This window comes from Musca vetustissima, unplaced genomic scaffold (genome assembly GCF_032173495.1).
Source record: "Musca vetustissima isolate MV318-11 ecotype Yass unplaced genomic scaffold, APGP_CSIRO_Mvet_v1 utg26900, whole genome shotgun sequence".
Lineage (NCBI taxonomy): Eukaryota > Metazoa > Arthropoda > Insecta > Diptera > Muscidae > Musca > Musca vetustissima.
The window spans coordinates 166,554-180,730 of record NW_026875936.1 but is presented as its reverse complement, the minus strand read 5'-3'; the positions used below and the strand labels follow the sequence as shown (position 1 = coordinate 180,730).

Genomic DNA, 14,177 nt, shown 5'->3' with positions numbered 1-14,177 from the left:
ATTTATAGGCGTGGATTTATAGGCTTGGATTTTTTAAAAATATATGTTTTTTCCTTAAAATAATCCTCTATCAGAATAGTTTAGACTTTCTTCAGACCTATCTGAGATGACTGCAATGCTTTCCATCTTTATATTAGTAGTAAATTTATATATTTAAATATTTAATCCAATTAACTAATTTTTGATTTCTTGTGATTCATATATGTATATTTAGTTTTGTTTATTTTCCATTCAAAATCTTCCCACAAATTAAACTATTTCGTAGTAATTTAAGACGAAAAAGAAGACGACATTGGTATCACCATTAATCATTATGTAAATTACACTAATTGATTATTCGTGGTATACAATTTTGTGATGATTATTTCGGTTTTTGGATTTTGTTGTTGTTGTTGTGGTCCACATTGGGTCTATTACGAGATATGAAAATGACAACTAATAGCCAGACAACCAACCGGCGTATGTAAATTTAATTTGAAAGTAGATGAACGAAAGAGAAAAAAAATAATCGACAAATACCACAAGCGGTTTTTTGTGAGAGAGAAATTTTGTCGATGGTATGAGTGCGACATGTCATTTTGAGTTACGAATTTTATTGCATAATAATATTTGAATGTCATGAAAACGCCATAATTGGTTACATTTTTTTAGCAAGAGTGGGCTATTCACACATTGTAAGTGATTTGTCCAAATATTAAAATAAAGCACATTTGAATAAAACTTTCAAAAATACTACACTTCCAATAATATATACTTCTAAAGATCTAGTACTATCAATGCTCCATATTTTTTAAATCTATACCCATAGGACTCCTACAAAAAAAAAATTCAAACATAGATAATTCTCAAAAATACAGATTTCGTAAATTCATTTCAATGAGATTCCATGAGAAAACATTTTTAGTTCCAATATATAGGTAGAAAAGAATAGGTAGAGAGAAAAAATGCCGCCAAAGGGAATTAGCTCCCCCCTCCCCTCTCTACTTACTTTAAATTACCTAAAATACATTTTAATATTCAACAATTTATTTAATGATAACCCTGTAGAGATTATTACCCAATCAAGAAGGAATGAATTTTCCCCCAGGAAAATTAAATGTTACAAATTTATTTTTCGGTGAGATATTAAAATTCTCATAAAATAAAATTCGGAATTTTTAATTAAAATTTAGGGGAGTTTTTAAAGAACTTGAACTTTGGTTTGACCTTTGGCCGAAGAAGACCACAGTTTAAAATACCTTAATTCCTTGGTTTTCTTAATTTGAAGTCAAGCATGAAACCAAAATTAAAGAAGAAGACAGGTCAGTAAAGTTTTTTTTTTTTTTGAATTTTCTTTAAGACGCCCCTTATTTACACTTGTCTCGGTGGTTGTGGTAATGACGGTGGTGTTAGTGTCGGCTGATAAGAAAATGAAACGTCATCTACACGTCTAAAGGGAAATTGTTATGCGTTTCTGGCTCCCCTCTCTACAACAATAGGGAATGCATGGCTGGTTGGAGCTTAGACAACAAGAAAATAATCTATGAAGACCCAAACCCAGACACCCAAATACACATACACACACATGAACATACATATTTACATTTGAGATCATAGATCATAAGTAATTAATTACACGTATATGTTGTAACCTTTTTTCTTCTTGTGGAAACCCACATGAGGGGGAAAACAAAAGGAAAGTTACTTCTTTTTGAAACAAAACAACACCAAATAAAAAATGTAGGAGGTTCCATTAAAGATTTAATTTTTGTGGAGAAAGAGGTGCGACAGACAGGTATTCTTTTTTGGGGTATTTGTTGATCTCTGGTTGATTGATATGTTCCAACAAATCATTGATTGCCATCCGACAGACAGACAGACAGATACTCGCACATAAATTCTTGACATTAACAAATCATAAAATAAATATTGAAATTGTCTATAGAAATACATTTCTTTGTTTTACGATTTTCGTTCTTCGTTCGGTGTGTCAACCCAAATAGAAATGAATAGAAAAAAAAGGATTCTATTTTTTTGACACCTTTGAATGATTTGTAGTGTTTGTGTTTGACGTAATTAAGAGATACGTCCGGATTTATTTGATGGCGAGGAGTTGAATGAGTTATGTTTATTTAAAAGTGGTATAATCTGATAGCCAGAATCTACAAAAAAATTTATAAAAAATCCAGAACTACAAATAATATATTAAAATTTTTACAAACGAGGTTTTAAAAAATTGGCTTAGAAAAAATATTTATAGAAAATTCAAGCCTAAACATAGGTTTAGAAAAAATATGTATATTAGATTCACGCCTTTAAATAGACTTAGAAAAGTATTTTAAAAAAAGTCACGCGATGTCATCTAAGCTTATAACTGGACTTTAAACAATATTTATATTATACCCACGCCTAAAAATAGGCTTTAAAAAATATTTAAAAACGTCCACGCCTAAAAATAGATTTTGAAAATTTTTTGAAAAAATCCACGCTTATAAATAGGCTTGAAAATGTTTTATATACAAATCAACGCCAACAAATATGCCTTCTCAGTTCTTGTATAAAGACTCCCTTCAGCTCGTCTATGAAAGACTCCCCTTCAGCTCGTCTATAAAAGACTCCCCTTCAGCTCGTCTATGAAAGACTCCCCTTCAGCTCGTCAATAAAGACTCCCTTCAGCTCGTCAATAAAGACTCCCTTCAGCTCGTCAATAAAGACTCCCTTCAGCTCGTCTATAAAGTCTCCATTCAGCTCGTCTATAAAGACTCCATTCAGCTCGTCAATAAAGACTCCCTTCAGCTCGTCTATAAAGACTCCCTTCAGCTCGTCTATAAAAACTCCCTTCAGCTCGTCTATAAAGACTCCCTCTTCAGCTCGTCTATAAAGACTCCCTCTTCAGCTCGTCTATAAAGACTCCCGCCTATAAGTAGGCTATGAAAAAAATCACACCTGTAAATAGGTTCTAGAAATATTTATAAAAAATCAATGCCTATGAATATGTTTTGTAAAATATTTACGCCTGCAAATATACTTTGAAAAATGTTTTTTTTTTTAAGAATGGATTTTTTTTAAGAATATTTTTTATACTCTTACAAAAGGCGGGCGTGGATTTTGTTTCTTTTGTATACTCCCCTTTTCATACCACCCTCGCAAACCACCATATCATATTATAATGTAATGTGCCGCAAAACCCCAAAAAAACCAAAAAAAAAACTATGTCAAACAAAATAAAGAAATTTTGTATTTAGCCAAGTCAACGAATTAAAAAAAATTAACAAAATTATGTTCTGGTTTTGTCGCTTTTTTCAGTTGTCTCTCTGGGTTTTAATGGTTTTTTGAACGCTTCTTAAGACAAAAAGTCCACACACAGACACAAAATGTTAACTGATTCAACTAAACATGTTTTTTGTTATAATTATTTCTCTGTGTGTTTTAATAAAAAAGACAATATGAAAAGCTTATCTTTTTTTACAGTTGAAAGAAGAATTTCGAAATTTCAGTTTTGGTTTTATTATTAAATTGCATGAATACTTTTTCAATGGAAATGACACACGTGTGGTCTAAATTAAATTATAGTCTTTATTGTTTATGTGGATGGAGCATGCTAATTGTTTATATAAAAAATGAAAATAAAAAAACATTTTGATATTTCATCATCTTGATGGGTAACAACTTTGCAATTTGAATAAAAAAAAATCAAGAAAAAAACAGGAATATGATATGAAATAAGAATAATTGGATTTTTTGCTGAGAGTTTTTTTCTTTTTTTGAATGAATATTGTCATTCTCAACATTAGTTCATATTTCTGGTAACAAAAAAAAAATATTTTGCTGACTATTTTATTTCCCACGTTTATTTCATTCTTTTCGACTTCTTGAATAGAGACTAGACAATAGATTCCAACTCGAGGTGAAGTTAGTCATAACAAATGTTGGTTGTCATTTCTGAGTTATGAATTTCATTTCATTTTGTTTGGTCGTTTTTGAATATTGCCATAAAAGAAGCAATGATTTCTTAGCAAAATGCTTCTGCAATAATAAATAATTTATTCTTTTATTTTCTTTTTCTCCATCAACTTCTTTGAAAGTTTCTGCTTTTGATAAACAAATCACTTATTATCATATATTAAACTGGAGCTATTTTCTGATTTTTTTCTCTTTTCTTTTTTAATATTTATTAATGCGCTGCATATAATGAAGATAATAAAGATAATTGCGGCAAAACCTCTGTCGGATATTAATAATACAGTAACAACAACCAAAAAAACCTACTGACTCAAGATTATTGTGGTCATGTGAAAAGTTTGCTCTTCTGATATCAAATGATTATAAATAGCATATTTTGTGAGGCATACATACAAATATGCAGATGTATTTCAAATGTATTTTAAACCAGTAAGCGGGGTAGTATAGTCGGACGGGACCGACCATACGATACCCTACACAACTACCACGGAACTCTCGATCCTAGGCAACATTTCGTGATATTTGCACCCTCTTGACCAATTAGAGATCAACAGCACCTCTTTCTTACACTGACATATTTTCCGAATATTCCCAATATTCAGTATAGCCCTTCTAATTACTTGTCCAGATACCCTTCACTGTGGGTTTTTTTTGTGATGTTCGGCTGGTGGCCTACAGATCGACTCAAAAAACACACAAAAAAGTTCTCGGTCCACTTCATCCCAAAATTAGTATGTGACCATCACCGAAAATTATAGGCGTTGTCCTTGACAATAACTGGAACCTCATGGAACATTTCACAGCGGTATATTTCCGCTTCTGTGTGGAAATGGGTTACTAAATAATATCTCAGTACCTAAGCACCTGTAAATATTGGATATACCATCAACTTCTCCGGTCAATGACCTTAAGGGGCAAATATATACGCCATAGAATACAAATTTTTTTCACACAAAAGTCAGGGTTTATTTGACCCGCTTAATATTTACTGATCTTTATCAAAACAGGCATGCTCATTCTTTGGCCCGATCCCTTACTCCATGTAAAATTTCACGATGTCCGGGCCATAATTGCGGCTTCTTCAGCGACCAGAAAAACCCCTATATATTAACCGATCCCAACTAAAAACAATAGGGGTCTTCATTGGCCAGAACCCATCCTACATGCAAAATTTCGTGAAGATTGGTCCATAACTGTGGCCTGTATCGTGTTTACAAATTATAATGGACAGACTGACGGACGGACGGACACACATGTCTAGATCGACTCAGCTAGTCGATATATGACGATCGGTATACATAAAGGTGGGTCTAGGACCAATAATTCGCGGCGTTACAAACTCTTGGAGCTGCACAAAGCTATAATACCCTGACAACATAGTTGTGTAGGATATCAAATTAAAAAAAAATAATTTTTAAAAATTCCACGCCTATAAAAATTCCAAACAAAAAAAAAATATTTTTAAAAATTCCAGCCCTATAAAATTTCAAAAAAAAATTGTTTTTAATTTTTTTTTTCTTTTTGCAAATTAAATTTTTTGTACTACCATAGGTACAAAAAAAACAATTTAAAAAATTCATGCCTATTTTAGTGCCAAGCCTATGGTTAAGCTATAAAAATATTTTTAAAAAATCCACGACTATGGCAGAGCTTGAAAAATATTTTTTAAAAATCTACCACTATAATACTTGAAAAAATATTTACAAAAAATCCACGATTATTGACATTACTAAAAAATATTTTACTTGATTTTTTTAAATCCAAGCCTCTAATTTACATTAAACACCTAACTCATTAATAAAATTTCCTTTTCACCCATTAAAACATTTAAAAATGTCCCGTCAACATTTTTTATGAAACAAAAAAAAAATACTTTCTCCATAACAACAACATTTTTATTTTCTTACTAAAATCAAAAAAATCCAAACATAAAACATTTGAATCATAAAATTAAATACCCAATAAATCACAAAACAAACATTTTATGGACTTACCTTTCCTGCTGCTTTTTTATAGCGCCTTGTTGCTTCGTGTATTAAATCCTTAACCAAGAGATTGCCATCGCCGCAGGGCACAAGGATGCGTGTGTCACCAAAACAGACGGTTACTTTCATGATGATGGATGATGACGATGATGAAATTTTATAAGTTTAAAAAACGATAAATTTTTGATTTCGTGGTCACACAAAAATATCACTATAAAAATAGACTTTTTTCTAAGGCCTTTTCTTTCGAATAGAGTAACTCTTTATATTTTTATTTAATTTGTTTTAATTTATTTTATTTTAAATAATGCACTTTTATTTAATAATTTTCTTTATATTTTTCTGAATTTTTTCCACAATAACTTCGTTTTTTATTATTTCTCGTTGTTGTTTATTTTTATTTTGATGATTGGTTACTTTTTTATTGAGAATTTCTTAACTGAGTAATCTCGTTCGTTTGTTGTTTTTATTTTTGTTTTTTTTTTTTATTTCTCGTAGTTTGTTCAGTTAAATTTTTGTTGGTTTTGTTGTTGTTACATTTGTGTAATTCTCTTACTCATCATCATTGTAGTATTGCCTACTCTCCCAATGTGGTGGACGACGACGTTATGTTATTATAACAACAAGAAAAATGCAAACGTAAAAAAAGCAGCTGCATTGTTAACACACAACAACAACACACAATCGAAGCAAATCGTGTAGTAGTTATTGTTGTTTTACCACTCGTAACGTCCGTCGTTATAGTAGTAGTTGTTGTTCTTGTGCCGACTGGCCTCTTGTTGGTTTGACACAATAATAATAACAGCAGCAAGCAATAGTAGTAGTTGTAATAATAACAACAACACTACAGCCGAGAGGGATGTTAGTTAAGAACACGAAAGAACAGCAACAAAAGAATGTCGGCGACGATTGCGTCGTATGCTCTTGTGTGTTGTGCTGGGTCGGCTGCGGCCGTTGTTGATTGTTGTTGTTGGTAGAATAAAAACGATGCAGTCGTCGTCGACGACGTTTCTGTTAACGATTGTTTTTGTTTTTATTTAAGGACACTTGATCAATGTGCTCGCTGATCAAGCACTCCGTTAAGATAGAGCAAGAGCGTAAATAAAGGAGAGTTATTTATCTTGGCATTTTTTGGACACTTGTTAGAAAGAGCACACACTACACTCATACACTGAGAATCATGATAAGAATATTCGTTATGAGAGTGGTGGGGCAGTCAGGCAAATAACAGGGAGAATAAAATAAACAACAGAATGGCAGATGAAATTTAGTTAACTGCTTTTAAATTGCAAAGGGATAAGACTTGTTTAATTATTATTTCTCTTTTAAACAACTATTATGTTGTTGCTATTTTCCTTTTATTATTTTTGCTTAATCACAATTAAATTTGCCTTTTGTTTTGCTGGTAGGGATTCTTCTTCTCAATGTTTCAAAATTAACTACTGTTTTATCATTTCCTTCTATTTCATCTTTTTGTATATATTTCGTCGTTTTGTTTTAAATATTTTTTCTTGTGTTGATCGTATTTTTCGTATTCCATACACCACTGACTGATCAAAAAACTACATACAAAAACTTGTTTTTGCACTATATTGTTGTTTTTTTTCTTCGTTTCTTTATGGTGAAGTCGTTGTTTTTGTTGTTGTTGCTGTAAATTCTTTAACTTAAGCTTAACTTTATTGGTAAGGTAGGTAGGTAACACAAACACACACAATTCGTTGTTGGCTTTTTAATTATCTTCGTAACCAAAACACTCGCAACGCTGTTTTATTCCTTTTTTGTTTTCTTTCGTTGACAAATTATATTTAATTTTTTGTTAATTATATTGAAATAACAAAAATATATATAACTTATTTTTTCGTTAACGGCTTCTTCTTCTAATTGTAAACTACATTTTTCTCTTCTTAATTTTGCGCGCGCCCGAGTCTCATCTCACTACACACGTTCATGTCAACAACTCGTACTCGAATGAAAATTAGGGATATGTAAGTGTTGACATTCTAGTTATCGGAAATGATGTGCTCTGCAATCGATAACAACAAAACAAATCTCGGTGCATTGCAGTTTAATCGATTATTTTTAAATGCATTAAAACGCAACAACTGGTAAATTTTAAATATACTTATGTTTAATTTTAAATAATTCATTTATTAATTGTTAATAATAAATAAGAAATAATTTATTATAATTTTTGAAATAATGATAGAAATGACAACGTAAGAAAATACTCTACCTTTTAACTTCATTAGGGGAGTTGGCAACTCACTAATAATTGATAGCACCGATTGTTGTTTATAGGAGTCTGTAAATCGAAAGGTGGCATCAATAAAAGGAGCGTGAAGTTGTCATGGAACTCTTTTTCCAGGACCAATGCGGGCGTCGATTTTTATACCCTACACAACTATGTTGTCAGAATATTATAGCTTATAGCATATAACGCCCTATTGTTTTGGTAATGATCCTTTAATATTTAGAGGATGAAATGGACCAAAAACGTTAATGTTTGTCTGTTTTTCTGAGGTCACAGTTATGCCCCAAACACCACGAAATTGTACACCAGGAAGGGAATCTGGTCAATGAAGACAGAATGTTTGACAATGACAAAAATTTTATTCTATGGGGTATATATTTACTCCTGAAGGATATAGACCCGAGATTTTGATTGTAGAGGAATGTGGATATTTAAATCTATACCAATTATATGGCTGTATATAATTGGATAAGGGAGTTTTATCTAAATATTTGAAGAGGTCTACGTATTCTAGAGGGCTGAAATGCTGCTCTGATATATAACACCATAAATAGGTAGTTAATTTAGCGCAGCTGATGTAATATTAACTGTCAAAGTGCATAATTTCTACTTGAATTCATGGTATAATTATTGCCATGAATGCATAGTACAATAATACAAGGTAGGGCAGCTTGAGGTGAATAACAAAAAAGTAACTATGCACGTGTGGCTTCTTCTGCCAAAAATAAAATAAATATTCGCAACAAGTGTTTGTGTTTATTTGACATTTTTTCAACACAAAACTAAAAACGCGAAAAATGAATGAAAGGTTATGATTTCTTTCCAAAATTCAGTAGGGAATACCATTAAATATTTGTTTCATCCATAACAAAGTAATTACTTCCAGATGAACGTGTTAAAAACATTATTTTCATTTCAATTAAACTTGAATATATTTCAATTTATTTTGAATTTATTTGACATAGTATTCAAAACAATACGCACACATACACAAAATATATATTTTGATTTGATTTAACAAGCCACCTTGAGAAAAAATTGTGCTGTGCCCTACCTTGTAATTATTATATATTTGTTATACCTAAATATTTGAAGAGGTCTATTGTTGAATGTTACCAATATCACACCTATTTATGGTGCTAGGGTAAAGAAATCCCCTGGAAATGAGGCGTAGATTTTTAAAAATTTATTTTTTCAAATAACCTAAAGGCATACAATGTTCAAAATTTATTTTTTCAAGTGCCTTCAATGCGTAGATTTTTTAAATTTTTTCTCAAGTACCTTTAAAGCGCAGATTTTCTTTTAATTTTATGTTTCCACGAACCTTCAATATAGCTGCATAGATTAAAAAAATATATATATTCTCAAGTACCTTCAAGGCGTTGAAAAAATATTATTTAAAAAATCCACGCCTTTGATAACTGGCCCTTGAAAAAATATTCTTTGAAAAATCCACGCCTTTGATAACTGGCCCTTGAAAAAATATTCTTTAAAAAATCCACGCCTTTGATAACTGCCTTTGATAACTGGCCCTTGAAAAAATATTCTTTAAAAAATCCACGCCTTTGATAACTGGCCCTTGAAAAAATATTCTTTAAAAAATCCACGCCTTTGATAACTGGCCCTTGAAAAAATATTCTTTAAAAAATCCACGCCTTTGATAACTGGCCCTTGAAAAAATATTCTTTAAAAAATCCACGCCTTTGATAACTGGCCCTTGAAAAAATATTCTTTAAAAAATCCACGCCTTTGATAACTGGCCCTTGAAAAAATATTCTTTAAAAAATCCACGCCTTTGATAACTGGCCCTTGAAAAAATATTCTTTAAAAAATCCACGCCTTTGATAACTGGCCCTTGAAAAAATATTCTTTAAAAAATCCACGCCTTTGATAACTGGCCCTTGAAAAAATATTCTTTAAAAAATCCACGCCTTTGATAACTGGCCCTTGAAAAAATATTCTTTAAAAAATCCACGCCTTTGATAACTGGCCCTTGAAAAAATATTCTTTAAAAAATCCACGCCTTTGATAACTGGCCCTTGAAAAAATATTCTTTAAAAAATCCACGCCTTTGATAACTGGCCCTTGAAAAAATATTCTTTAAAAAATCCACGCCTTTGATAACTGGCCCTTGAAAAAATATTCTTTAAAAAATCCACGCCTTTGATAACTGGTCCTTGAAAAATCCTCCCCCTTGATAACTGTTCCTTGAAAAAATATTCTTTAAAAAATCCACGCCTTTCATAACTGGCCCTTGAAAAAATATTCTTTAAAAAATCCACGCCTTTGATAACTGGCTCTTGAAAAAATACCCTCTTTAATAGACTACCAAGTACCCACCATTCTCTGTTACTAATCAGTTTCGCGTTGCCAACCACAAACATTGGCTGACAGCAGGCCTTCACGTGCATTTGTTTTGATTCGCATCAAAACAACAGAAAATTTATATTTTCCGAACGTTTTTTAAATTATTGAATAATTCAATCAAATAAAAATACAGAATACCCAAAAATCATGGCAGTAAAACCGAAGAAACAAAAGAAAATTAAAAAATCCCCCAAAGTACCAAAAGTGGTGAACGAAGATGTGGAAATGTCCGGTAGTGATGAGGCTGAGGAGAATGAAGAGATTTCCAACAAAAACACAAACAACAAGCAGGATTCTGAACACCAAGTAGCCAGTGATGACCACGAGGATGATGGTACTGGTTTGGCAATTGAAAGTCCTGCAGAGGATAATGACGAGGACGATGATGATATGGATTTGGCCAATTTCCAACCCGGTGAAGATAAGCCCAAGAATAAACGTAAAAAGGGCATTATTTATATTTCCAATATACCTAAACACATGAATGTTACACGCATACGGGAGATTTTGGGTGAATATGGTAAAATTGGCAGAGTGTATTTGCAACCAGAGAAGCTGCCAGGAAGTAAGTCCTTTAGATTACTAATTTGGAACATTTAATTAAAATTATATTTATTTTTGTCTCTCTACCAGGCGACGACAAAAAGAAGAAGAAAAAACGCAAACCCTTTGCCCGCCACTTCACCGAAGGTTGGGTGGAGTTTGAATCGAAACGTATCGCCAAACAAATTGTTCCCCTGCTGAATAATAAACAAATATCGACCCGCAAGAAATCACAATTTTACGATTATATTTGGAGTATGAAATATTTACCACGTTTCAAATGGTGCCATCTCACGGAACGTATGAATTATGAGGCTGCCGTGCATAAACAACGCCTTATGGCTGAGGTGTCACAGGCCCGCAAGGAGACCACATTCTTCCAAAATAATCTGGACAAAAGTGAATTTATTAAGAAAAAGGAAAAGCAAATGAAAAAATTAGAAGATAAGAAGACTGCAAATAAAGTGTCGGTGGCGTAAGCTAAGTGTAAATATTAAAAAATGAAAAAAAATGTGTTAGAAATTTTGTGGAATTCAAGTGTGGATGTTCCGGAAATACTTTGGATTTTGGTCGAGTTAAAATATTTATGTATAAGTGATCTAGGATAAATTATCACCGTTGTTTTCTACAATCAACAATATTTTTATTCTTCAATCAACTCTCAATTCAAGTCCTCAATTCAATACAATCCGCAAGCAATAAGAGGTAATATTTGTGCTATTTTCAGTTTGTTTTGAATTAATTGCAACTATTGACTGGAATTAGTTTAATGTAATCCAATTCGAAATGTTTTATAGTCTGAATTCGAATCGGTCGCGATTCGTTTTGAACAACGATCACATAATTGACCACCAAAGTGCGTTTATTTCCCATTTAGATTCAAATAACTATGACAATATATGCACTACTTTGAACCTATTAAGATCCTGCTTACATATAATAGCAAACATACCCAGAAAGGGGCTTCCAAAGTTTGGTATAGTTTCATTTAAAATAATATAATCTTGGCATCTGTCCATAGGAGAAAGACGTATATCCATGGCCGAAGATCGGGCACACACAATACGTCCTTTTTAAGGAGTTTCTGTCGAGTAGTCAATATTGTCATATGTCTATTACATCTTAAATGACGATTCTTTTGGATAATTAAAAAGTAATAGAAACTAAAAGCTCCCTTCAGCCTCCCAATTATATATTGCTTTAGTCAATTGAAAGGTGGAAATATTCAAAATACCCCGCGGAAATTTGGATAAAATTGATTTGGACCGGATCAGTCCGCTCCAATATAATAGTCCTTATAATCCTTGACAGAAAGTCACACTTCAAGGTCCTTGAAAAAAACATTCTTCAGGGCCATCGATAGAAGATATTCCTTAAAAAAATTACGCCTAGGGAACTAACAATCCTTGAAAACATATTTATTTTAATCTACGTTTGAAGTATCCTTGAAAAGGATATGGTTCACGCAGAAGGCCTTCCCCTTCTGCGTGAACCATAGTAAGCTCGTTTTTATAAGCCTTTTGAGCACAACATGGCCTAGCCACTGTAGTTGTAGCAGCTCAATATGACTGACTATGTCGATGTCCGCGTATAGGCTGCGGTTCAGTACTCACCGTCAACGCAGATCGGCCTCTCAAAAACCCCAAGATATGTTTAGTTTATTTATTCCAAAAATGCAATTTGAAGCCATTAAGGCCGATTTCATTTAAATTGCAAACTATACTACTCCATTTAACAAGATTTCTTAATGATATCTTAGAAGGTATTATTCTAAAAATAATAATATATTTCAATGTTTGGCAAGTGGCTAACTAATCAAGTAAGTGTCTCATCTGCTTGCGCAAGTACCCATGATTCAGATCCATATAACAGCATGGGTAGTATCAGCGTCTTCTAAAGTGTGAGTTTGCTCTGGCGGCAGTTTAGAAAAACTGCTTACTTAGACCATAGTAGCATATGTTGGCCATCACAATCCTTCTCCGAATGTCAAAACTGTTGTCACTAATTTTATTAAAAAGAAAAAAAAAATTGAGAACTACAGCTTCACTACCTCGAAGCTGTAGTTCTCAAGTTCCACAGTTGGTCTGAGTCTACTGGACGTCTTGCGCGTAGATACCATCAGCTTGGTCTTCTCGCCGTTTACTGCCAGACCCACTTTGGCAGACTCCTTCTCAATATGTCCAAAGGTGGCTGTTACTGCTCTCAATGTTCGACCCATTAAGTCGATGTCATCGGAGTAGACGAGTAACTGGTGTTGTTTGGTGCACAGTGTGCCATTTCTGTTCACCTTTGCGTCTCGTATGAACTTTTCCAGCAGGATGTTGAAAAGATTACAAACTGTCACCTTGTCTGAATCCTCCTTCGGTATTGAAGGGCTCCTATAGGTCCTTTCCGACTTTAACTGCTGACAGTGTGCCACCTAAAGTTATCCTGCATAGCCGTATTAATTTTGCAGGAATGCCGAAGGCAGACATGGCTTTAAACACATCTGAGCGGTTAGGACTGTCGAATTGGGCTTTATAGTCGACGAATAGGTTGTATGTTTCGATGTGTTTTTCGTGGGTCTTTTCCAGGATATGGCGCAGAGTGAAAATCTGGTCAATGGTGGATTTTCCAGGTCTGCAGTCAAATCGGGTATTGAATTAGCTTCAAATAAATTTTTAAAGTTTCTTTAATATGGACCCTTTTTGTAGGTAGGTACCATAAGAAAGGGCAGTCGGTTCCAGTGGGTTTCATCTTCAAACTTGATACAGGCTTGGTAAAGGTAATAGGTTGTACAAAGTTCGGTTAAAATCTGATAGTCTGTTCGCATGCTATTATAAAATTAAATTTTAACACAATTTTGATAATTTTGGGGATAAATACCAAGAGGAGGGGGCCGATACTCCATTTTCAAATTCGAACTATTTTTGTGGTGGTTTGAAAAAATATTCTTTAAAAAATCCACGCCTCTGGTAACTGTTGGTTTGAAAAAATATTCTTTAAAAAATCCACGCCTCTGGTAACTGTTGGTTTGAAAAAATATTCTTTAAAAAATCCACGCCTCTGGTAACTGTTGGTTTGAAAAAATATTCTTTAAAAAATCCACG

At 32.8% G+C, this 14,177-nt stretch overlaps 1 protein-coding gene across 1 annotated transcript; it reads left to right on the top strand.

Moving 5' to 3' along the window:
• Positions 1 to 10,770: 10,770 nt before the first annotated feature.
• Positions 10,771 to 11,583, top strand: LOC133338463 (uncharacterized). The gene is made up of 2 exons (XM_061546634.1): positions 10,771 to 11,110; positions 11,179 to 11,583. Exons 1-2 carry the CDS (start codon positions 10,771 to 10,773, stop codon positions 11,565 to 11,567), a joined length of 729 nt encoding a protein of 242 aa, XP_061402618.1. The 3' UTR covers positions 11,568 to 11,583.
• Positions 11,584 to 14,177: the final 2,594 nt, after the last annotated feature.

Coding starts and splice junctions, on each gene's coding strand:
- LOC133338463 (XM_061546634.1), top strand. CDS start 10,771: ATGTCCGGTAGTGATGAGGCTGAGGAGAATGAAGAGATTTCCAACAAA. Junction 11,111..11,178: donor ACCAGAGAAGCTGCCAGGAA/GTAAGTCCTTTA, acceptor TCTCTCTACCAG/GCGACGACAAAAAGAAGAAG.